Source organism: Heterodontus francisci, chromosome 39 (genome assembly GCF_036365525.1).
Source record: "Heterodontus francisci isolate sHetFra1 chromosome 39, sHetFra1.hap1, whole genome shotgun sequence".
In the NCBI taxonomy this organism is placed as follows: Eukaryota; Metazoa; Chordata; class Chondrichthyes; order Heterodontiformes; family Heterodontidae; genus Heterodontus; species Heterodontus francisci.
The window spans coordinates 31,463,505-31,488,628 of NC_090409.1; the positions used below are offsets into that span (position 1 = coordinate 31,463,505).

The 25,124-nt window shown below is 43.2% G+C and overlaps 1 protein-coding gene across 2 annotated transcripts; it reads right to left on the reverse strand.

Annotated features, from left to right (window-relative positions):
• Positions 1–8,253: 8,253 nt before the first annotated feature.
• LOC137352921 (sialic acid-binding Ig-like lectin 13) lies at positions 8,254–23,377 on the reverse strand. Of its 2 annotated transcripts, XM_068018775.1 has the most exons (8): positions 23,300–23,377; positions 20,262–20,446; positions 19,283–19,654; positions 18,559–18,870; positions 16,288–16,575; positions 15,542–15,635; positions 13,676–13,763; positions 8,596–10,259 (listed from the first exon to the last, which is right to left on the reverse strand). In XM_068018775.1, the coding sequence occupies exons 2-8, from the start codon at positions 20,296–20,298 to the stop codon at positions 10,143–10,145; spliced, it is 1,308 nt and encodes a 435-aa protein (XP_067874876.1). In that variant the 5' UTR covers positions 20,299–20,446; positions 23,300–23,377; the 3' UTR covers positions 8,596–10,142. The 2 variants fall into 2 exon arrangements, with proteins under 2 accessions (XP_067874877.1, XP_067874876.1); XM_068018776.1 differs by lacking the exon at positions 23,300–23,377 and having other exon boundaries at positions 8,254–8,667; positions 20,262–20,691.
• Between the last annotated feature and the right edge of the window lie 1,747 nt (positions 23,378–25,124).

Genomic DNA, 25,124 nt, shown 5'->3' on the forward strand with positions numbered 1-25,124 from the left:
AGCCAGGAAGTGGGACTGACTGCATAGCTCCTTGGAGAGCCGTCATGGACTCGCTGGGCCGAATGGCCTCCTTCTGTGCTGTAAGCAAATGATTCAATGGCTCTGCCTCCCCTCCTCTCGCTCCCCTTTCTGTCTCTATCTCTCTGCCCCCCCGTCTGTCCCCCTCTCCCTGTCTCTCTCCCTGTCCCTCTCTGTCCCTCTTTCCCCCTCTCTCTGTCCCTGTCTCCCCCCTCTCTGTCCCTCTTTTCCCCTCTCTCTGTCCCTGTCTCCCCCTCTCTCTGCCCATGTCTCCCCCTCTCTCTGTCCCTTTCTCACCCCTCTCTCTCTCTCTCTCCAGCACCCCGTGTCTTCCGTGTTCCCACTCCCTGTACAGTACTCCCCGTTCCCCACTCAACCTTCCGGGTTCCCCGCTCAATGTTCCCGCTCCACGTTGTGTGTGTACCACTCAGTGTGCCTGGTTCCTCGCTCCATGATCCTTGTAGCAGCCATTCCAACGACCGGATAGTTACCATGCCTGTTTTATTTAAGTTGGGCCGAGTGGAGGCGGGAACCCGCCCAGCGTGCAGGATACAGGACATTTACTGAATAGCGCGAAAACAACAGGAGCGGCCGATCCGAGGTACCTCTGCCGAATTCCACCAATCAGCGCTAACGCTGCCTGGGCAGCCCCTGTCAGTCACAGGGATTGACCAATCACAGACAGGTTTTCCCTTGTCCGTCAGACACAAGTTCCGCCTTGACGTCCATGGGAGCGTCAATCAGAGCTGAGCCATCGGCAGATAGGCGGGCCGGAAGGAAACCTTCGGCCGGTCGGATTCTGGCCGGCGGGCCTTATGTTGGCCAACCCAGGTATAGAATATAAGAGCAGAGAGGTTTTGCTGGAACTGTATAAATCATTGGTTAGGCCGCAACCTGAGTACTGTGCGCAGTTCTGGTCACATCATTACAGAAAGGATGTAATTGCACTAGAGAGGGTACGGAGGATGTTACCAAGACTGGAAAAATGCAGCTATGGATTGAATAGGCTGGGGTTGTTCTCCGTGGAACAGAGAAGGCTGAGGGGAGATCTGATCGAAATGTACAAAATTTTGAGGGGCCTGGATAGAGTGGAGCTGAAGGGTCTATTCACCTTAGCAGAGGGGTCAGTGACGAGGGGGCATAGATTTAAAGTGATTGGTAGAAAACCTAGAGGGGAGATGAGGGAATTCCTTTTCACCCAGAGGGTGGCGGGAGTCTGGAACTCACTGCCTGAAAGGGTAGTTGAGGCAGAGACCCTCAACTCATTCAAAAGGAGTCTGGATATGCACATCAAGTGCTGCAATCTGCATGGCTACAGACCAAATGCTGGAAGGTGGGATTAGAATAGGTGGATCGTTTTTTGGCCGGCACAGACACGATGGGCCAAGTGGCCTCTTTCTGTGCCTTAAACTTTCTACAATTCTATGCTTCTAAACATTGTCAAGAAGAAATAAACTGCTTTGAAGTGATTATTTTTTTAGGGACAACCCAGTTTTCTGTGGTCAATTTATAACAGACATATCAATATTCTAAGTTTCATTTTTTTTAAAGTATGTGTAATTTCTTAAAGAGCAGCCTTTGGCAACAGTGTTCTTCCTGGTGGAGAAGTATGGATCGATTACACTGTACAGGTAACAAAGTTGACATAAATAAACGGATGTATGGATAATTTGTCCTGATGGAAAATTGTATACGGATATATGTGCAGCAGAGGTTTTCAGAGAGCAAATTTTGCTGCTGTTTTAATGCCAAAGACGGATGTCCTGTTTTGAGATGCCTGATGTGTTCTTAATATATTCCACTTTGCACGCTGTTCATTTCACATGTGAACACAGAGGGAATATGAAAACGTGAAGACAGAATTTCGGGGTGGTGTATCACATTGGGTTTTAGTGCATCAGGCGGTATAGCAACAGGCACAGTGGCGCAGTGGTTAGCACCGCAGCCTCACAGCTCCAGCGACCCGGGTTCAATTCTGGGTGCTGCCTGTGTGGAGTTTGCAAGTTCTCCTTGTGTCTGCGTGGGTTTCCTCCGGGTGCTCCGGTTTCCTCCCACATGCCAAAGACTTGCAGGTTGATAGGTTAATTGGCCATTATAAATTGCCCCTAGTATAGGTAGGTGGTAGGGAAATATAGGGACAGGTGGGGATGTGGTAGGAATATGGGATTAGTGTAGGATTAGTATAAATGGGTGGTTAATGGTTGGCACAGACTCGGTGGGCCGAAGGGCCTGTTTCAGTGCTGTATCTCTAAACTAAACACCCCACCAGATAGTCAATGACATTGACTGCAATATAGCTGAATATCAGATCGGGCTGGCCGATGTGATACTGTCCATTTGTTCCCTACCATCCAAGATGAAACTCTAACTGTTGGACTGCACAAGGACTGGTTGGTGCAACCAACCAATGATGTCAAGGCTTTTCTCTCTCCCATTTCTGCACTTCCCCTCTCTGTTCTTTCTCACAAGCCGTTAATGGTCAACACTGGTATAATGTAAAATGTGGAGCAAGAAGAGAGGCCTGGGCTCTTTGTGTACAGATCTTTGAAAATAGCAGGCTAGATTTACAGAGCAGTTGATAAAGCATATGGGAACCTGAGTTTTACTGATAGAGGCATAGAGAACTAAAAAAAAACCCACAGGAAATCACGGTAAGCCTACAGCAAACACTAGTTGGGCGCCAATTGGTGAATTGTGTCTGATTGTGAATGCTGTACTTGAGGAAGGACGTAAAGGCTTTGGAGAGGCTACACAAGAGATTTCCTAGAATGGTTCCAGGGATAAGGCGTTAGTTATGTGGGATAGACTGGAGAAACTGTGATTGTTATCCTTAACAGAGAGCAAAGAAAGAACAAAGAACAGTACAGCACAGGAACAGGTCATTCGGCCCTCCAAGCCTGCACTGATCTTGATGCCTGCCTAAACTAACACCTTCTGCACCTCCGGGGCCCATATCCCTCTATTCCCATCCTATTCATGTATTTGTCAAGATGCCTCTTAAACGTCGCTATCGTACCTGCTTCCACCACCTCCCCCGGCAGCAAGTTCCAGGCACTCACCACCCTCTGTGTAAAAACCTTGCCTCGCACATCCCCTCTAAACTTTGCCCCTCGCACCTTAAACCTATGTCCCCCAGTAACTGACTCTTCCACCCTGGGAAAAAGCTTCTGACTATCCACTCTGTCCATGCCGCTCATAACTTTGTAAACCTCTATCATGTCGCCCCTCCACCCCCGTCGTTCCAGTGAAAACAATCCGAGTTTTTCCAACCTCTCCTCATAGCAAGCTGAGAAAATTCGACAGAGATGTTTAAAATCATGAAAGGTTTAGTCAGAGTAAATAAGGATAAACTGTTGCCAAAGGCTGAAGGATCGATAACGAGAGGTCACTAATTAATGATGATTAACATAGAAACCTAAGGCGACATGAGGAATAACTTATTTGTGCAATGAATGGTTAGGATTTGGAGTACACGTCTTGATAATGTGGCGGCTGGATTTCAATAGTGGACTTCAAAATTAAATTGAATAAATACTGTAAGGAGAAAAAAGTGCTGGAATATGGGTAAAAAGTGTGGGAGTGGGAGTAACTAAATTAGCTTTTGAGAAACGTTTTGGCTGAATGGCCTTCCTTTGTGTTGTATTATTCAATGATTCCATTCTGTGATATTGCCCAGTTCTAATGAAGGATATGGACCCGACATGTTAATATGCTTCCTGACCTGATTAGTATTTCTATCAGTCTCTATTTGTGTCTGAGATTTGCAGCATCTACCATTTTCTGTTTCTTGCCCTACTGTCTGCAGGTACATTACATGTAACACCAAATCACTCAACTCACAGGCCAGTGTTTCCACATGATTTAGGGACAGATAGCAGCGTATTTTTTTTAATTCATTCATGGGATGTGGGCGTCACTGGTCAGGCCAGCATTTATTGCCCATCCGTAATTGCCCTTGAGAAGGTGGTGGTGAGCTGCCTTCTTGAACAGCTGCAGTCCATGTGGGGTAGGTACACCCACAGTGCTGTTAGGAAGGGAATTCCAGGATTTTGACCCAGCGACAGTGAAGGAACGGCGATATAGTTTGTCATTTCCGGTGGCTAGGTCGATGCCGGGTGGTCCGGCTGGTTTCATTCTTTTTTATTGACTTCGTAGCGGTTAGATACAACTGAGTGGCTTGCTAGGCTATTTCAGAGAGCATGTAAGAGCTAACCACATTGCTGTGGATCTGGAGTCACATGTAGGCCAGACCAGGTAAGGACAGCAGATTTCCTTCCCTAAAGGACATTAGTGAACCAGATGGGTTTTTACAACAATCGACAATGGTTTCATTAGACTAGCTTCTAATTCCAGATTTATTAATTAAATTCAAATTCCACCTTCTGCTGTGGTGGGATTCGAACCCATGTCTCCAGATCAATACCCTGTTCTCTGGGTTACTAGTCCAGTGATAATACCACTACGCCACCGCCTCCCCATATTTGCAAGAAATCGAATGGATATAACGGCCATGAAAGATGGCTCTAGCTGTGGAAAAATGAAGGCGTTTGAGTGAGGGTACACGAAGGGAATATGTTTCACTCGAGTGGAGAGTCCAAAACTAAGGGTCAGCAATATTATCTAATCATTAGTAAATCCAATAAGAAAATCAGGAAACACCTCTTTATCCAGGGATGGTTAGAATGTGGAATGTTCGCAATATTGAGCACTTGAGGTGAATAGCGAAGATGCATTGAGAATTGTCATTAATCTTTCACTCAGGTTTAAAAGCCCATTCACCCGAAGCAATTCCCCCCCCGCCACAAAACCCACAAAAAACTGGCCACGCCTCCGGGTCGGCATGGCGAGTTTCCACCGATCGCGCCCGTTTTGCGGTGTTGCACCAAGAATGTAGGGTGCACAGGCACCCGTGGTCAGATGAGTCTGGAGTTCACACAATTCAGTGACCGGCAGTTAAATCATAGTAAATCTGTCTGAGGTCTGTTAATTAGGACAGAGCAGGGCACAACAGGATAACTCCAATTAACTTATGGTCATAGGTCTTATGTTCAAGGGCAGATTAAAACAGTCAATTGATGTGAACTCAATGGAACACCAAGAGCCTTAAAGCAGTCAGTTGAAGAAAGTCTCCTTTCCCTGTCAATCCTATTCCTCTTTCTGCTGCCAAAGAGTAGCAATACCAATTGATTACAATCAATTACGCTGCTTGCTGATGTTCCTTCTTAAGAGATTTCCCCTGCGACATTACACCAATGAATTTTGCCTGAAAATTTGAAGCAATTCACCTCAGCCAAACTGGCACAGTGTCCGGTACATTCTACGTGTGATTGGCCCAAAGTGCTTCCCAGCGGACAGTTCATATCACAGTTACTAGACAGAGAGATTGTAAGAGACAGGCAAAGGGTGAGCAAGAGAGGTTGTGGACTCGTGTGTGTGTGTGTGTGTGTGTGAGAGAGAGAGGGGGTAAAGAGAAACTGCAATTATCAGGAAAAGGCAAGATACAAATCGAGAAATGAACGGTAATAAAAACAATAGCTAATGTAAAGGAAACATGTCGTTGGGTGGCAGGGTGAGCAGATTTCGTTTCTTCAGAAACCCAGTGAAGGAGGAAAAATTAGGACTAAATCTGAGACAACTCAAATCGATTAGAACAGATTAAGGCTTTGAGGACCTGGAAAGTGCCAATTGAAGGGAAGGTGGGTGAGGTGAGTACTGGAGATTTTCACTGTTTTGGATCTTGGGAAAGAATGTGTTACAGTGGAAGATGGGGCAATGAACCTTCCATTGAACACACCGAGGATGCCGGGAGTACTGGTTAACATCCCATTTACTACTCACGTCGCCCTCATTGCCATTTCCTGGAACACTCTGCGAATTAATCAGAAATACGCTGGTGCATTGGTTTGAAAGTATGCCCCATCCACTGTGTGGTGGAATGTATGATCTCATTGCCTAGCTCGCTGTTAGTGGTGGGTGGTGGAATAGGTTGTGTGTGGGGGTGTAGACCTCTTTTCAACACTTGGAATCTAGTAAAAGAACCGAATATACCTTTGGTTTCTGTTTTTCATCAGAACTTCAGTTCTGAGCAAAGGTCACAGACATGAAACGTTAACTTTGTTTCTCTGCTGCCAGAGCTGCTTAGTATTTCTAGCAATGTCATTGTTGTAGCGCCTTTCATGATCTTAGGACGTCTCAAAGTGCTTTAAAGTCAATTAAGAACTTATTGAAGTACAATCATGTGGTAATGAATTTCCACATAGCCCTCTTGGTCCTCTGAGGATAAATATTGGTCAAGGCAATGGGAGAAATCCCTTGTTTCTCTTTGAATAGTGGCATGGAATCTCTTATATCCAGCTGAGAGGGTAACCAGAGTCCTAGTCTCTGAAATAATATGCCTCCAACAGTGCAGTGCTCGATACTGTTCTGAGGTGCAAACCTTGATTTTGTGCTCAAGTCTGTCGTAAGATTTGACTCTATAAATCATTTGGCTCAGAAGTGTAAGTGTTACCAATTGAACCACGATAATAAGGCAATTATTTGAAAGTATTGGATTACAATGTAGATATATTCCACGATTCAACTCCACTCACTTCCTTCAAGTAAAAGGTGTTGCTATGGGTGCCCGCATGGGTCCTAGTTATGCCTGTCTTTTTGTGGGACGTGTCGAGCATTCTTTGTTCCAGTCCTACTCAGGCCCCCTCCCCCAACTCTTTTTCCGGTACATTGATGACTGTATCAGTGCCGTTTCCTGCTCCCGCCCTGAACTGGAAATCTTTATCAACTTTGCTTCCAATTTCCACCCTTCTCTCACCTTTACATGGTCCATCTATGACACTTCCCTTCCCTTTCTCGACTTCTCTGTCTCCATCTCTGGGGATAGGTTGTCTACAAATATCCATTATAAGCCCACCGACACCCACAGCTACCTCGACTACACGTCTTCACACCCTACCTCCTGTAAGGGCTCCATTCCATTCTCCCAGTTTTCTGTCTCTGACGCATCCGCTTTGATGATGCTACCTTCCATGACAGCTCTTCTGATATGGTCTTCCTTTTTCCACAACAGAGGGTTCCCCCTCGCCACCCACCCCCCCCCCCCCCCCACACTGTTGTTGACAGAGCCCTCAGCTGTGTCCGGCCCATTTCCCACACCTCTACCCTCACCCTTTCCCCTCCCAGAACCGTGACAGGGTTCCCCTTGTCCTCACTTTCCACCCCATCAGCCTCCAGATCCAAAGGATCATCCTCCGCCATTTCCGCCACCTCCAGTGTGATGCCACTACCAAACGCATCTTCCTCTCCCTTCCCCTGTCAGCATTCCGAAGGGATCATTCCCTCCGTGACACCCTGGTCCACTCCGCCATAGCCCCCACCACCTCGTCCCCTTCCCATGGCACCTTCCCCTGCAATCGCAGGAGGTGTAAGACCTGCCCATTTACCTCCTCTCTCCTGACTATCCCAAGCCCCAAACACTCCTTTCAGGTGAAGCAGTGATTTACTTGTACTTCTTTCAATGTAGTATACTGTATTCGCTGCTCACAATGTGGTCTCCTCTACATCGGGGAGACCAAACGCAGACTGGGTGACCACTTTGCGGAACACCTCCGCTCAGTCCACAAGCAGGACCCTGAGCTTCCAGTTGCTTGCCATTTCAACACTCCCCCCTGCTCTCATGCTCACATCTCAGTCCTGGGATTGCTGTAGTGTTCCAGTGAACATCAACGCAAGCTCGAGGAACAGCATCTCATTTACCGATTAGGCACACTACAGCCTGTCGGACTAAACATTGAGTTCAATAATTTCAGAGCATGACAGCCCCCCATTTTACTTTCATTTTTAGTTATTTTTTCTTTTTTCTTTTTTTTTTACATTTTTTTGTATATTTATTTTAATTCTTCTTAGTTTGTTCAGTTTGCTTACCCACTGTTTTTTTCATGTTTGCACTTGCTGCTGTTCAATTTGCAGTCCGTTAACACCCTATCTGTACTTTGTCTTTCAACACACCATTAACATATTGTTTGCCTTTGCTCCATGACCTTCTGGTCAGCTATTCTGTGACCTTGTCCAATCTACACCTTCTCCTTTGTTACCTCTTGCCCCAACTCCGCTTTACTTGCTTATAACCTTTGACTTTTCTAATATTTGTCAGTTCCGATGAAGGGTCACTGACCCAAAACGTTAACTCTGCTTCTCTTTCCACAGATGCTGCCAGACCTGCTGAGTGGTTCTAGCATTTCTTGTTTTTATTTCAGATTTCCAGCATCCACAGTATTTTGCTTTTATATTCCAATATTGATGTTCTGAGCTGTTACTTTGCTTTTACAGATTCAACAAATATGCAGTACGTACTTTAACCGGATGCCGCCTGACCACAACTAACCCCATTCTGTTTGCACTGGCCAATAAAATTCACATCCAAGGACGTCACAGATGGCAGGAGCCAGGTGGAAAGCAGTAACCACAACTGGGCTCGAAATAGAACGGAATATTTCACAACTCCGCACTGGAGCTGTCCTGGCACTCGGTGTAAATATACAAAACAAAAGAACAATAAGTGAGACACTAACTTGTTCCTAATGTTGACAATGGGAAGAGGCTGAAGAGCATCACATGAGCAGTCAGTGTTAAAACCAAAATTCTGCCTCGGATCTAAAAACATATCCAAAAAACTAGTTAGTTAACCAAACACTGGGCACAGAATGATAGACATGTCCGGCACAGAAGGAGGCCATTTGGCCCATAGTCTCTGTGCCAGCCAAATAAAACAGTTACAAAAACAAGAAATGCTGGAATCACTCAGCAGGTCTGGCAGCATCTGTGGAAAGAGAAGCAGAGTTAACGTTTCGGGTCAGTGACGCTTCTTCGGAACAGCATCCAGCGGTATTTTGCTTAAATAAAACAATTATCCAGCCTAAACCTCACTTTTCATCTCTCGATCCATAGCTTTGCAGGTTACTGCACTTCAAGTGCTTCTGTCTCGACTGCCTTTTCAGGAAGTGGGTTTTAGAACCCCAACAGCTACGGTTAAAATTCCACGATCTTCTGCACTGGTTGCGGCGATTCCGCCCGGATTGGTCCGATGGAAGGAGACGAAACAAACAGAATCTCGCGCGTCACGGTGGGTGAGCGGAAAACGGACTCGAATGTCCTGGGATTATTTGCACAGATACGCAATCCGGGCTCAAGTCAGATAAGGCCAAATAAATTACCATTTACAATTGTCTTGTCAACAACTCCACAACGGATAATCATGACTCCACTTACAGTTTGCAAAGTCTTCTCCTCGAATTTCCCGAAGTTGCGCTCGCTCTCTTTAAATTAGGGCAGGATTTTTAGGCGGAGCAGGAGATAAAGGAAATTTCTAGTGTATTTGTTGCATGTTGCGCTTTTGCAACATAGCTCCCGGTTGTGAGAGTCCATATTGTGGGCCAATGCAAATTAACAGTCAGTGATGATGTTGGAAATGTTTGGTAACATAATATTTTGTCACGATATCGAGAAAACATGTTGAGGAGTTACATTTAAAGTCATACATTGTATTCAGTCACTAATGTACTCCAACTAACTGGAGATTGTGATGGTATATAAATCATTCCACCTATCTTCTGAAAATCTCTATTATTGTCATATATTGTCAACGGTGTCTGTGTCACCTCATAACATCAGGTATGTTAATATATTGTCGGTTTCAAGATCATCCACGCTGACAGTATATCTCCTGTCAAGTTTCTGTTTTGTGTAATTGTTGCATGTCGCACGTGTCTCCATTTTTTTTAGTTTAGTTTAGTTTAGTTTAGAGATACAGCACTGAAACAAGCCCTTCGGCCCACCGAGTCTGTGCCGACCATCAACCACCAATTTATACTAATGCTACACTAATCCCATATTCCTACCACATTCCGACCTGTCCCTATATTTCCCTACCACCTACCTACACTAGGGGCAACTGCTAATGGCCAATTTACCTATCAACCTGCAAGTCTTTGGTATGTGGGAGGAAACCAGAGCACCCGGAGGAAACCCACGCAAACACAGGGAGAACTTGCAAACTCCACACAGGCAGTACCCAGAATTGAACCCGGGTCACTGGAGCTGTGAGGCTGCGGTGCTAACCACTGGATATATCATTCATGCTTGCGGAGGTTTGGGATCTTGATAGTTGCGTACAAAATCGTTTCATTGTGATCTGGATTCGTGGATTGCAGGGCGCCAAGACCGGCGTATGTACACTGATTGTCATTCTGTAACAGAAGGTTACAAGTGTTAGTTTGTAGAGCTATTGCAGGAATGCAGCTCAACGCGCGGCGTGAGTGTAATGCCTGCAGCGGCGCAAACCGAAGGTCAATGAGATGAGCGTTGTTGAGATGCAAGAAATAAGGATCTTGCCATTATACATGCGGATGAGGCGCCAAGGTTGTCGTGTTGGACTGAAATGGATAGCACTTTCAAAACGTCGGCACAGACATGACGGGCCGAACGGCCTCATTCTGCTCTGAAAAGTTCTATGGTTTCTAAGGCTCCTAAGACACGTTGGATTCTGGGTACTATAAATAGAAGTTCAGAGTCGGAAAGCAAGTAATTTACTTTCATAAATTATTGCTTAGGCCTCGGCTGGTGCATCGTCTCTAACTCTATGGACACTACTGTCGGAAGGAAGTCAAGGCATTGGAGAAAGTACTGAGGAAAGGTACGAGAATTATAGGAGGGATAAGGGACTGCACCTAAGCTGAGAGTCTGGAGAAGCTGGGATTGTTTTCCTCGGAGTAGAGAAGGTTAAGGGAATGAGATAGAGGTGTTCAAAAATCTTCCGGGTATTAATACATACGAAAAATAAAGTAGAAACTGTTTCCATTGACTGTAGCGTCGGTAACCAGAGTGCACAAATTTAAGATAATTCCCAAAATAATCAAATGGGGTTTTTTTTTTTTAAAAACATAGCGGGATTTTTTATTTGGAAAGCACTGTTTGTGAAAGTATCGAAAACAGACTTGACAGTAACTTTCAAAAGGGAACTGGATATAGGCTTGACAACTTAAAAAGAATCTCTGGTAAGGTAAAGGAAGTGTATTGTGACGAATTGAACAGCTCTTTCAGTGAACTAGCAAATACACAGTGGGATAAATGGCATTCTCCTGTACTGTACAGTTCTGTGATTATTTAGACTTAAGTGCTGCGAATCAATTCAGAACGTTTGAAGTGCAGTCGCTGTTGTAGAAAAACACAGCAATCAATGAATTCGAGAAATGGAGAATTCATCTGTTTTAGATGGTGTTTATTAAGGGGAAATTGCTCACAAGCAAACTGGGAGAGTTCTCTTCCGTTCCTACAATGGGACCATGAGGCCGGTTGACCATACAGGAAGGAGAAAACTGGACCTCCTTTTAATATCTCACCCAAAAAAACTGGAAATTCAGCTATTTTGCACTCATTCAGTGCTGTGCTGAACTTCCTGCTTAGATTATCTGTTCAAATACGGGAGCACGGATTCAAACCACAACCATTCGACTCCAGGATGAAGACCAACCCGAGCCTATCGAAGGTAAGATGCAATTCTGACCTTGGACATAATCCTGAATAACTGAAATGTTCAACACTTTTGGCTTTTCTGACACCTTGTGACCTTGTTGAAAATGCTTGCCTTCATCGGCCGAGGCATTGAGTACAAGAGTTGGGACGTCATGTTACTGTTGTACATAACGTTGGTTCGGCCGCATTTGGAGTACTGTGTGCAGTTCTGGTCGCCACACTACAGGAAAGATGTGATTAAGCTAGAGAGGGTGCAGAAAAGATTCACAAGGATGTTGCCTGGTTTGGAGGGCTTGAGTTATAAAGAGAGATTGGATAGGCTGGGTCTGTTTTCCCTGGAGCGAAGGAGGCTGAGAGGGGACATGATAGAGGTATATAAAATTATGAGAGGCATAGATAGGGTAGATAGCCAGAGTCTATTTCCCATGGTAGGGGTGACTAAAACTAGAGGGCATAGATTTAAGGTGAGATGGAGGTGGTTTAAAGGGGATAAAATGGGTAAACACAAAGAATAGTGGGTATCTGGGATGAGCTGCCTAAGGAGGTGGTGGAGGCAGGAACAGTAGCAACATTTTAGAGGCATCTGGACAGGTACTTGAATGAGCAAGGCATAGAGAGATATGGGATTAATGCAGGCAGGTGGGATTAGTATAAATAGGCATTATGGTCGGCGTGGAGGCGGTGGGCCGAAGGGCCTGTTTCTATGCTGTACGTCTCTATGACTCTAAAATTTAACCATGAGTCTTAGTGGGCTAGGGGGTCAGATGGCACTGAAACAATAAAAAAGTATTGAAAGAAATATATAAAGAAATAAATACTGAAAATGCTGAAAATACTCAGCTGGTCTGGCAACATCTGTGGAAAGAGAGGAAGAAGTAACGCTTTAGAAGGCCGACCTTTCTGCAGAACCGGAAAGAGTTAGCAATGTAACAGGTCTTAAAGGAGTACAGAGGCAGGGAAACGGGCGGGGGAGAGGAACAACAAACGGGAAGATGTATGTCTGGGTGGAAGGCTGAAGGGGTTAAATGACAAGAGGGACGACGGTGCACTGTAAAAGGGACTAGTAATGGGGCAGTTAATAAACAAAGGATGTGTCTAGAAGAGGTGTAAATGGCAATAGCAAAAGAATTACCAAAATCTGTCCGAAAAATATTGGAAGTAGTAGTTAAGATCCGACCTTTTCAGGAAAGCAGCTGTTGGGAAGGATTTTGCTTTTGCTATTTGCACCTGCTCTCGCCCCATCTTATGTTTCTTTAGTGTTCCCATGACCATCCATTAGATTAGAGATACAGCACTGAAACAGGCCCTTCGGCCCACCGAGTCTGTGCCGAACATCAACCACCCATTTTATACTAATCCTACATTAATCCCATATTCCCAACAAACATCCCCACCTGTCCCTATATTTCCCTACCCTCTACCTATACTAGTGACAATTTATAATGGCCAATTTACCTATCAACCTGCAAGTCTTTTGGCTTGTGGGAGGAAACCGGAGCACCCGGAGAAAACCCACGCAGACACAGGGAGAACTTGCAAACTCCACACAGGCAGTACCTGGAATCGAACCCGGGTCCCTGGAGCTGTGAGGCTGCGGTGCTAACCACTGCACCACTGTGCATATTTACCTTGCGTTGTTATCCCTTTCTTCATTTAATGTCACCTGCCTTCTGTCCTGTCACAGACCTTGGCTCCTGTTCTTTCCGACCCTCCTCACCTCCCTTCCTCAACATTTGACCAAAAACTGCTTCATCTTTCACTTTCTCCAATTCTGGCGAAGGATCAGCGAATTCAAGCGTTAACTTTGTTTCTCTGATCACAAATACCACCTGCTGAGTATTTCCAGCATTCTCTATTTATATTGCGGACGTCAAGCATCTGCATTATCTGTTTCTGTCCTTATGGAAAGAGCATGTGAAAATGATTTCGCAATTTCATTTGCGAAGCCATTGTAGCTTTCGTCTGTCGTCATACTTAGTGAAGTGAGGAGGTTACTCCTCACTTAGAAACATCGGCCAACAAGTTTCTGAAGCTCCTAATTATTTGTTGACTTTTGCCTGATATGGGTCACTTCCTGGTTGAAAACATAACAAACATCCTGCAATTGCCAATAGAACTCATCGTCACTTACCTCAGTGTTTAATGCGTTCTGTACCGAACTGGAAATCAGGAGATCATCCTGCATTTCGATGACACCTGCATCTTCTTTCAGTTTCTTCCTGAAGAATAACAAATGCAAATGACCCATTTATCATGATTAACTGAAATGTGTCTTAATGCATATTGCGCCTGTATGATCAAGGGCGTTCACAGGTTAGTTTCCGAATTAACACAGGCTTTAATCGAACAGGCGCCCAACCAAGGACAATATAGTTGATTTCAATTGCAAACTTCCTTTGTGATCTGTTGAAGGACGGGTTTGATTTGCAGAACATATTAAACCGAGCAGGTCGTCACTTGAATTAATTTAGAACCAGTGACATTTTTGAAGATGGCTTTCAGCCTTTCCATTTCAAATCAGGGAGTCTGTCTAGAAGTTCAAATAGGCCAAGCAAGGCCAAATAACTGAAGTAACAGGTAAGAACAAGATAGCACATAACAAATTTCGATTATAGCCAATCAGTACTATCCAGTTTTTAAACATAACTTTACACTCCTGGACCTAAACAGCAATAAAACGACTTTAAAATATAATATGCAGTATAATGTGGATAAATGTGAGGTTATCCACTTTGGCAGCAAAAACTGGAAGGCAGACTATTACCTGAATGGCAATAAACTGAGAGAGGGGAATATGCAGCGAGACCTGTGTGTTCTCGTACACCAGTCGCTGAAGGTAAGCATGCAGGTGCAACTGGCGGTAAAAAGGGCAATTGGTAAGTTTGCCCTCATAGCGAGAGGATTCGAGTACAGGAGTAAGGATGTCTTGCTGCAATTATACAGGGCCTTGGTGAGGCCACACCTGGAATATTGTGTGCAGTTTTGGTCTCCTTATCTGAGGAAGGATGTTCTTGCTACAGAGGGAGTTCAGCAAAGGTTTACCAGACTGATTCCTGGGATGGCAGGACTGACATATGAGCAGAGATTGGGTCGGTTCGGATTATATTCGCTGGAGTTCAGAAGAGTGAGGGGGGATCTCATAGAAACCTATAAAATTCTAACAGGACTTGACAGGATAGATGCAGGAAGGATGTTCCCGATGGTGGGGGAGTCCAGAACCAGGGGTCATAGTCTAAAGATACGGAGTAAACCTTTCAGGACTGAGATGAGGAGAAATTTCTTCACCCAGAGAGTGGTGAGCCTGTGGAATTCGCTACCACAGAAAGCAGTTGAGGCCAAAACATTGTGTGTTTTCAAGAAGGAGTTAGATATAGCTCTTGGGTCTAAAGGGATCAAAGGGTAGGGGGCGAAAGCGGGAACAGGTTACTGAGTTGGATGATCAGCCATGATCATAATGAATAGCGGAGCAGGCTGGAAGGGCCGAATGGCCTACTCCTGCTCCTATTTTCTATGTTTCTGTGTATGTAACCTTACTTTTACTATTTATTTTCTTGTTGTTTTAAAGTTTCATGAACTAACTGGATAATTAGAACTCAATTAACATTCTAGTATAGTGTTGTTGAGATACCTTCACAGAAGAAGGCTCCAGGTGGAGAAAAAAACTGAACAGGGTTCTATGCCTATTCCTTAAACACACTACAAACTGTACCCAGATTACCGGAGACTGAAAAATGTCTGTTTTGAATAAGGGAAAGCATGGTCAGTAATATAATCGGCAAAATGTTAAACAATCGATTCAAGCGTCACCTGACATTGCAATATAATTGGTGTTGGAGGATACAAGTCATTGTTTAGGGGACTGCTATCTCTTACATTCCGCACCAGTTCCGGCAGATGCTCACTGTTCTCATGGGGTGATCATTTTAAAACGAGGTTTTGATACACGGATTTTTTGATGCTACAGCTACATATTTTGCAATTAACAATCGGCACATACGTTTGATTCTTCACCATGATCACGACTGAAATTAAAACAAGAAGTCCAGAAGCACCTCCCAGGATCATGAAGACGATTTTCCAGGACGTTATTCCTATAATATTGGCAAAACAATACTGTACATCAGGATATTTGTGGTTAAAACAGCAATAGTGTAAGAAAGAAACTTTCCTTTATGATGGAAGGACAAAGCTAAACACAAATTAATGACACATCTTGCCCAATCTTGTTGGTCCTTCCATAGAAGCATTTGCTTCCTGTGTTCTACCCTGGTCCAACAGAATTGAAGATACCCTTCCTATTTTGGTGTGTTGACCTCAAATTGAATGTCGTCTTTCTATACTAAGGAGGTTCTGAGCATGCTCGAACTAAGAGTGTGTGTGCAAAGAGATAAATTAGTTTGCCATCATGTTGTGAAAGGAACTGGGATTGCTAAAGGATTTATCTGAATTCAGAAGGAATGATTCTCTCCTAAGATTACTAACTAATTTTGTTGCTGACATCATTCCATTTTATCCTGACAAACATAAATGCAGCAAGTTTCAGAATAATGACATTTAACATGGATAATGCACACCTCACCGTTCAGTTGGGGATGGAACGTGTTCCTGACACTATTTTATGATATATTATGTCCTGACCTGCCGACCCATATTTGCTGACACCAACACCGTGCAGTTAGCAAATGATCAGATATGTAGCAACCCCTTTATAGTATTTAAATGGCAAATAGATTGAGAATGTACCATCAGAGTGGAGCTGGTATCTGCCGACACAATCACCGTGCTCATTTGCTGCAACACACGAGATCACGTTTCCAATTCCAGTTGGGTGCGCCAGTCTCAGGGAGCTCTGCACATGGGAACTGTTCACTTCCCAAGAAATCACTTCCACCTCTGACCTGTTCCCAGTGATGACGCTGTCATTGACTTTCCAAGTGATGTTTGCCGGTGGATTGGCACTGATGGTGCACGTGCAATTTGTCCAATTCTCAGAGCTGATGCAGGTCGGGCCTCCGACTATTGTGGGTTTATCTAAAAAAAAACAGTCTCTTAATTACGAAGTTATTATGTCCAACAGGGGAAGCATCCAGGTACAATTAATTTAATTGTGGAACTAACCGTAATGTTTCTGGAAGATTTTACTTTAATATATTTAGAGATACAGCACTGAAACAGGCCCTTCGGCCCACCGAGTCTGTGCCAACCATCAACCACCCATTTTTTATACTAATCCTACTAATTCCATATTCCTACCACATCCCCACCTGTCCCTATATTTCCCTACCACCTACCTATACTAGGGGCAATTTATAAAGGCCAATTTACCTATCAACCTGCAAGTCTTTGGCATGTGGGAGGAAACCGGAGCACCCGGAGGAAACCCACGCAGACACAGGGAGAACTTGCAAACTCCACACAGGCAGGACCCGGAATTGAACCCGGGTCGCTGGAGCTGTGAGGCTGCGGTGCTAACCACTGCGCCACTGTGCCGCCCATATGGAACACTTTATGTTGCACCCGTTGAGAGCTTATTATATTTTCACTTATAACAGGTTAGCACGTTACATAACAACTCCATACTGAATTCAAAGTGTGTTCTATCCGAACGTTTTTTCCCCCTGCTGATCCTGTGGGGTTTTCCTCAGACTAAGGAAGCTCAGAGTGGCAATTAAGTATAAGACGGTCAAAACTGTGCCTCACATTCCAGTGGTTTCAAAGGTCAGGCCAATATTAATTTCTTAACTAGGTGACTTCTTCCATGGTAAAGGACGTTGACATTTTCCTACTGGAGATGACCATGCAACACGTCGACGTTTTAAAGGATCGAGTCTCTGAATCGGACATTGCCAGCTCAACATTAGTACTATTACAGAGATTGGGTTATCATCATTTTGTCAAATGTTGTTTTGGGTGGAATATTTGTGATCATCGGGTGCTGCATGTATGTCCTAAGGATAGAAATTTGTTTAATCCAGGATCCAACGTTAATTATGAACAATTATATATGAAGTGACTATACTTCTCTCCGAACCAGAACAGTGCCAACATCTGGATTTATATTTCACTGCAACATCTTCAACTCCTGTCACCCTGAGCGTGATGGCCATATTACTTTCCATTAATAGGGCCAGTGAGTTTTGTTTTGGGCGAAATGTGCACGGATCTGACGGCACTGCCCCAAACTCATGCCATATTGGTTCTTGGCATTTGAAATTTTTATCATGAATTCGTGAGATGAAATTTCGAAATTCATGCATTCTTACAGTACAGAAATCTGTGTGGTTCTATTTGCAGTACCCGTGTTATTTTCAGCCAGACACCAATACTCATCATCATCTTCAGAATATGCGGTTGTGGAATGTCTGCAATAGTTCATCAAGGGAAGATCTGCCAATCCCTTTACCAATATTCGCCCTTGTAAACAGCAGAGGATTCCACCAGGTTGTGAAGTATAAGATTAATGATCTGCCCTGTAACTCTACTATTGAGGAATTGATGGTAAGATATTCTAGTCCATCTGACACATGCACTAATGCAAAATGTGAATGTCACATGAGCATGATTTTGCTCTAAATGGAAACATTATATTGGGAAAGAAGATTACAAACGTATATGTTTTACTGCCAGCCGATTAAAGTTGCATAAGATTTTTTTTCCTCATTTAAAATTTAGTCTCCTCTTTCACTGTTGTCTGCTTGGTTGTTTATGCACGTTGAGTCGTGTCTCATTCAGAACAATTTTGACGCCTAACCAGGATCTGATATCAAAGCAGAAACCAGTTTTAAAAACCTTACTCTGCATGGCGTTTTTATTTGGCTTCATGCTGAATAAACTCAGCATGTCACTGATTGGGAGTCGGCTAAGTGCCATTTCCATTAATTGATTCTCCGTGTTAGTACTCACATGAAAGAAGCCCATGTTTTCTCAATGCGTTGCATGATGGCATTCAAAACACCTGTTAAATTGTGTGTAATGGAAGTACAAATCTTTATTGCATTTAGACAAAACACTTACATTTAATCTCCAAGGCAAGCGTCTGTGGAGAAGACGTTTGGAAGTCACCAATTATAATTGTGCATCCCAGAATTGATCCCTGATGAGCAGATGATGGAATCAATGTGAGCACGGATGAAACTGTCTGAGACCCTGAAATGTCATTGATAATTTCTGCTCCATCTTTAGTATCCCATGCAAGAGGAAGGGACATGTTGTCATGACTCCATTTCACTTGCAGCTTGCTATTCGGGCAGTAGTCGGTGACTGAACAGGTCAGTCGTGCTTTGCGTCCAGCAACCATCGCCCGAAACCCTGAAATCCGTGGTTTTTCTGCAGGAGCAGGAGAAGACTCGCGTTAGATTCATTTCAATTTGAGAGCAGGAAACAAATCTGTTACTTTTAAATTGGAGAACGAGCCTTTGAAAAGTGTATTGTATGTGTTTTGCCAGCTGTGCATGGCAAGTTAGTTCTCTATTCTGTATTATTCCTTGGAGTTATAAAGTAGTTTAGTGCCTCACTGTGCAATACATGACCTTGCTTAATTAATCATCAGTCGTTTTATCACCTACGTTATTCAAATCATCACAAAACCATTTCCATGTTTTGAATATGTATCATTGCATCTTTTAACAGTATCCCTGCATCCTATGTGTCAACAGCTCATTATAATAGTTACCTAATTTGTACATATAATGATTCACATTGAAAGAATGGACAGAAATGTACAGAAGGAAGAACTCACCTGAAACAGAAAGAACGACTCGAGAATGTTCAGAGTGCTGGTCTGCAGTTTGCCCGAATGTCAAGATGAATTGATATGTGCCCTCATCGCTCTTTCTGATACGCTTTATCAGGAGGGAGCATTGCCTTTCTCCAAGGTTGCCGGTGAACACAACTCTCCCGCTGTAGTTGGCGTGCTGCTTGTGTGGATCTTTCGAATTATAGATCACTGAGGCACTGGGGTTACCAACACTGGAGCTCATCTTTATCCAAATACCGTTTGGGTAGCTGTTATTGATTACATTATCAAAGGTGCACCGGATATCTGCACATGAACCAGCCACCGCCGACATAGATTCTGTCAGCACCACAGAGCATTTTGCTGTAAAAACAACTGACAAAACAAAACAAAAAACCTGCTTTAACGTAGTTGTCAATTGACGAATAATCGCCCATCACAATAACAATTTAGACAACAATTAAGACCTTTTCAAAAATCAAGTAAACTACCAATTAAATAGCAATAGCACTTGCAGAAAAGTTAAATTGAATACCTATTTTGTGTGAGACTTATAAATAAATATCATACATATTTAATATAAACCAAAACTAAATACAAATGCACTAATAAACAGCAGAATGTCCAATAAAATGCCCAAGTATAAATTACATTATTGATCGCAATATACATTACACATCTATTCATTCTCCCTTGTATTTTCAATAGTTATGAGTTAAAATGTTATTAAAAGTGCGTGATAATACTCATATATTTCATACTAATAATATAATTTGCAATGTACAATATTTAAATATGATCTTAATAGGCAGCCAAACGCAACAATGCACCGACAAATAATGCATTAACCAGACACGTAGTTCCTATTTCCAATTATTCTAACATCAATCATCGAAAATCATTTCTATTAGGTACTGTTCTTAACTATTCCGGAAAAATGCAATCAACTGCTGTGTACATTGTAAAAAAAAAAGAAATGTACCTGTTGTCAATGTCATGAGAAAAACAAACGTCATCATGTTTGGACACAACTGCCGATTTCACTCTCAAGATGAAGAACACTTAAGAAAATTCAAGTTTCTGCATTCTTCGTGTCAGTCACATTTTGGTTTTATTTGCTATTCAGCATCGGACAATCTAGGTAGGAAGTATTCGGTGTCGATGGATCTGTAGGGACAGTGGGTCTACAGTAAGGTTCCTTGGTGATGTAGACAGCTTGCACACGGGCTGCCTGTGACTGGCTATTAATGAATATGTTTACTGTATATGTAACAGTTGCTAAAGAATACTTACTACCGCAACAACATAGATCTGTCTCCCTCAAACACAAACGTCAAATGTATTGCTATTTATGCAATAATATTTGGCATCTGTATCAAGACCTACGCTGGCTGACTGTCATTTCACACATATTTAACTTGCCAGCAGCTTATACGAGGTGTATGTTGGAGACTTGTGACTAAACAGTTTGGTTGCTGCAGTCTGGAGAAGTGCGGTTTCGGCACCTTCCTTAATTACTGCCCTCATACTCATCTGTGACATCAGAGGTAAGAGCTGTTTCAGAGTAAACCGTTAGAGGCTGTGGTTGACAGCTTTCTGCCGAATTCATTTAACTCTTTACATTCACAGTCAAGAAATTAACCAAAATTCTGCTCAACTTGTTGAAGTACTTTGCGTTTCAAATTTCGGTATGAGGTTTGGGATGTTTGAAATGTCTTTGGAGTTTTGTCCCAAACACAAATAGTGCTGGGAAATACATGGAAAAAGATGAGGGAACCAACGGGTCCAACCAAACTGATCAGTTTGGCAAAATCCTGGACACACAGTACTTGTCATTTGTGGTTAATTGTGTTCACTAGCTCGGAGACAGAAATAGATTGAAGCGATTGCCGGCGCAGACTAAGAAATTCTTCCAGCAAATTCCTATTGTCGCTCAAAGACGGAGAGCAGAACACATCTCTCCGATGCATCCCCACTGCAGAAAGTCGTGAATTCGTGGGATCAGGTCACGTGGTTTAGCGTACTTCTCATCTGCAACTATCTTTATGCAATGATTATTATTTTATAACAAAAATATGCATATCACATTGGTACAGTAGAATGCGGTTTTGTGAGGCTGGGACTCAAATGGTGTGTGTGAGAAAGTAAAAGATTTCAAAAAACGTTTTATTCAACTGCTTATCTGAAACTTGTCAAATAAAAATCTAAATAATTTTGCCAGGCTAATTTCCATCCCTGCCCTCCTCGCCTTGAATGCTTTAACTATTATTCATTGGGGTTTGAAAACTGTCGAATACCTTCTGTATTGTGCTATCAATCATCTCGCTACGTCAATAGCAGGCAGTCTAGCCTTTCATAAACTGTGACTGCTGTTAGCAATAATTTCTCAACATCAATTATGCCCAATCGTCCTTCCAAAATGTGAAGGAGTAAGGCAGCACCTTAACCCCTTGTGAATTCCGGCAGTAATTATACAGAGACATTTACGTGCAGCGATGCTATTAACTTGCAAAGAAAATTTCATCAAAATTTTAACCCCAACCTGTTAGCATTCTGAAAACTAATGGCAATATGTTGGAAAGTGTATGGGATTGCAAATTAAATATTTCAACCAACAAAAATGAAGTAATCTGTGCCGTGTCTGAGGTGGGCGGAGTTATATCAAACTCACTGCTTCTCTCTCTCTCTCTATATATATATATATATCTGTGTTTTCAGTTCGATATAATTGCTCCAGTGTCACGTGTCTTCATGGCGGATATATCCATCACCTATCCCAGTAATGAGAACATTCCAATTGTGTACATAATCCTTTATTAACAACTGGATTTGATTGCGAGAATAAACTGCAGTTCCACTTCTGTATATCCGTCGTTAGCCTGTAATGCAAGCACTGGGAATGGAGTTAATCCCGGACGGAACTCAGTAGAATGCCGACCAGAAAATGGAATCAAAGCTGTTGCCCTCTTACTATTTGTTCAAGGTTTATATATATATATATATATATTGCTGAATTACTTGCATAATGTGCAGTTCATACAGTCACAACGTGGCCTATATGTCTGTGGAATCACTCTGGTCGTTGTATGTAGATCAGTTGCAATTGCATTAGAAATATTACCTCTGGTTCTTATTTTTCTTGTGTAGAAAGTGATCGGAGAAAGACTGGTATGACTCCATGGCCTCCAACAACCATAATCATTTTCCTTTGTGCCTGGTATGACTCCAGTCAGTAGAGCGGATTCGCCCTACTTTCCATGATCCACCCACTCCCATTGACTTCACTTCTTTTTGGGCTCCTTGTGGCCACATTTGGTCAAATGCAGCCTAAACATCAAGGCCAGTCACTCTCATCTCACTGTTCTATGAAACTGAACCCACAAGTTCTTCCACATCCTTCCACATTACCAAGCTATTCAGCATTCAAACTAAAATTTACCACTTCACACTCTTTCGAAATTGAGTCAGGACTTGTTCGGATAAAATGGATGTAGGGCTGATTTTACTGAGTTGCTTCAACTTAGGAAGCAATGGGACAAAGGGGATAGAATAACACTGAGTGAAAACATTCCAGATCAATTGTTCATTCCAGCAACCGCCCAAGTTTCATTTAATTTGCTGTGATTGGGAACACTGTTTGTTTTCTGTATAAGACGTACAGCCAACAACGGCAGTTTTACTTTTGGCCAATGAGTTGAAAGTAAATCCCTATGTGAACATTTAAAAATAGGTTGCAAAAGTGGTTGAAGGCAACTAGAATAAAGGGATTTGGAAAGTGAGCAGGAGCATATGATTAGGAGTGATGCTCAGGTGAAGTATGAACAGTAACAGAGACTGGCAGGGCTGAAAGACCTGTTTTGCCGCTGTAATTTCTGGACATTTCTGTGTTCAGGATCTGAACCACTGCATCTCTTATCAGTACGCCTGCAACCTCCAAATATTTGTCAACTTGGCACATAAATTGATTCATGTTAAAACACAGGTATTACAATAAACACCAAAAACAAAGGGAAAACTCACCTGAAACAGAAAGATAAACTTGAATCCCTGAGTGTAGTATTTCTTTGCATAACAGCACAAGCACAAAGGGATTTCCTAATATTGCCTGCATGGATCTTTCGAATTATAGATAATGGAGACACCGGAAGTGCAGGAGCAGGGCCTTGCTTCAACCACATTCCATTTGGCTTGGCCTCATCGCTTAGATGATCAAATGCACACCGTATCTCTGCACATGAACCCAACACCGCCCACACATCTTTTGCCATCACAGCAGAACAGGGAGCACCCGAAACAACTGAGGAAAATGTTAAACGCTCATTACTTCGTCATTCTAAATATAGTGCAACATTTTAAGCATCCATTGATGTATTTGTTAATTGGAAAGTAATCGGCCATCACAATAGCAGTTTAAATATCTGATAAGTACTTTCCAAAATCAAGCAAAATTCTAATTATATTACAATCATTAGTGCTACTGAGAGGTCCATTGCATTATGTATTCGTTAGGTGTTCTAGGAACTAATAACATACACATTTAATACTCATCGCGAAGCCAAATACATATTCACTAAGGAGCAGGTGACAATGAACAAAGAACAGTACACCACAGGAACAGGCCATTTGGCCCTCCAAGCCTGCGCCGATCTTGATGCCTGCCTAAACTAAAACCTTCTGCACTTCCGGGGACCATATCCCTCTATTCCCATCCTATTCATGTATTTGTCAAGATGCCTCTTAAAAATCGCTATCGTACCTGCAAGTTCCAGGCACTCACCACCCTCTGTGTAAAGAACTTGCCTCGCACATCCCCTCTAAACTTTGCCCCTCGCGCCTTAAACCTATGTCCCCTAGTAACTGACTCTTCCACCCTGGGAAAAAGCTTCTGACTATCCACTCTGTCCATGCCGCTCATAACTTTGTAAACCTCTATCATGTCGCCCCTCCACCTCCATCGTTCCAGTGAAAACAATCCGAGTTTATCCAACCTCTCCTCATAGCTTATGCCCTCCAGACCAGGCAACATCCTGGTAAACCTCTTCTGTACCCTCTCCAAAGCCTCCACGTCCTTCAGTTAGTGTGACGACCAGAAATGCACGCAATATTCTAAGTGTGGCCTAACTAAGGTTCTGTACAGCTGCAGCATGACTTGCCAATTTTTATACTCTATGCCCTGACTGATGAAGGCACGCATGCCATATGCCTTCTTGCCTACCTTATCCACCTGTGTTGCCACTTTCAGTGACCTGTGGACCTGTACGCCCATATCTCTCTGCCTGTCAATACTCCTAAGGGTTCTGCCATTTACTGTATACTTCCCACCTGCTGTCTAATAATATCCAGTTTAAATATACATTAAAATATTACTTGAAATATACATTAATCGTCCATTGATTCTCCCTTGAATTACTCAATAGATATATTCCTATATGCTTCTAAGGGCTGAACTTAATGTGGCCGTTTGAAGCGGGAATGGAAGCATGATGGGCGGGAAAATAGGGTCGGATACGTTCAGCCGGAAATCCAGCGTTGTGACCTCAGTTCCGGTCTTAGTCAGCTGCGGGAAAGCACCAAGGCCTCACCCACCCGACGCGATGGGACTGTAGCAGTCACTTATAATACATTTGTATGAAATTGATCACAATGCACTCATGGGGCTTGGGATTAAGTGAACGACAGGAGGCCCTCATGTGCCTTTGGATTCTCGGCCATTGAAAAGTGCTGGCCCCGATGTAGGGAACTCACTAATCTGATGGGTAGGCAGCCATGACCATCACTGAACAGAGGAAGAGGGGGGAGTGAATCTCCCCTGCTGGCCTGTAGTGCTGTGCATTCTGCATGGGTG

What these genes read in the sequence shown, in the direction of transcription:
- LOC137352921 (XM_068018775.1), bottom strand. Translation starts at nt 20,298, where the DNA reads ATGATGACGTTTGTTTTTCTCATGACATTGACAACAG. An exon ending in TCTCATGACATTGACAACAG is followed by an intron (nt 19,655 to 20,261) that starts GTACATTTCTTT and finishes TTGTTTTGTCAG; the next exon opens with TTGTTTTTACAGCAAAATGC. An exon ending in GCTTGCCTTGGAGATTAAAT is followed by an intron (nt 16,576 to 18,558) that starts GTAAGTGTTTTG and finishes GTTTTTTTTTAG; the next exon opens with ATAAACCCACAATAGTCGGA.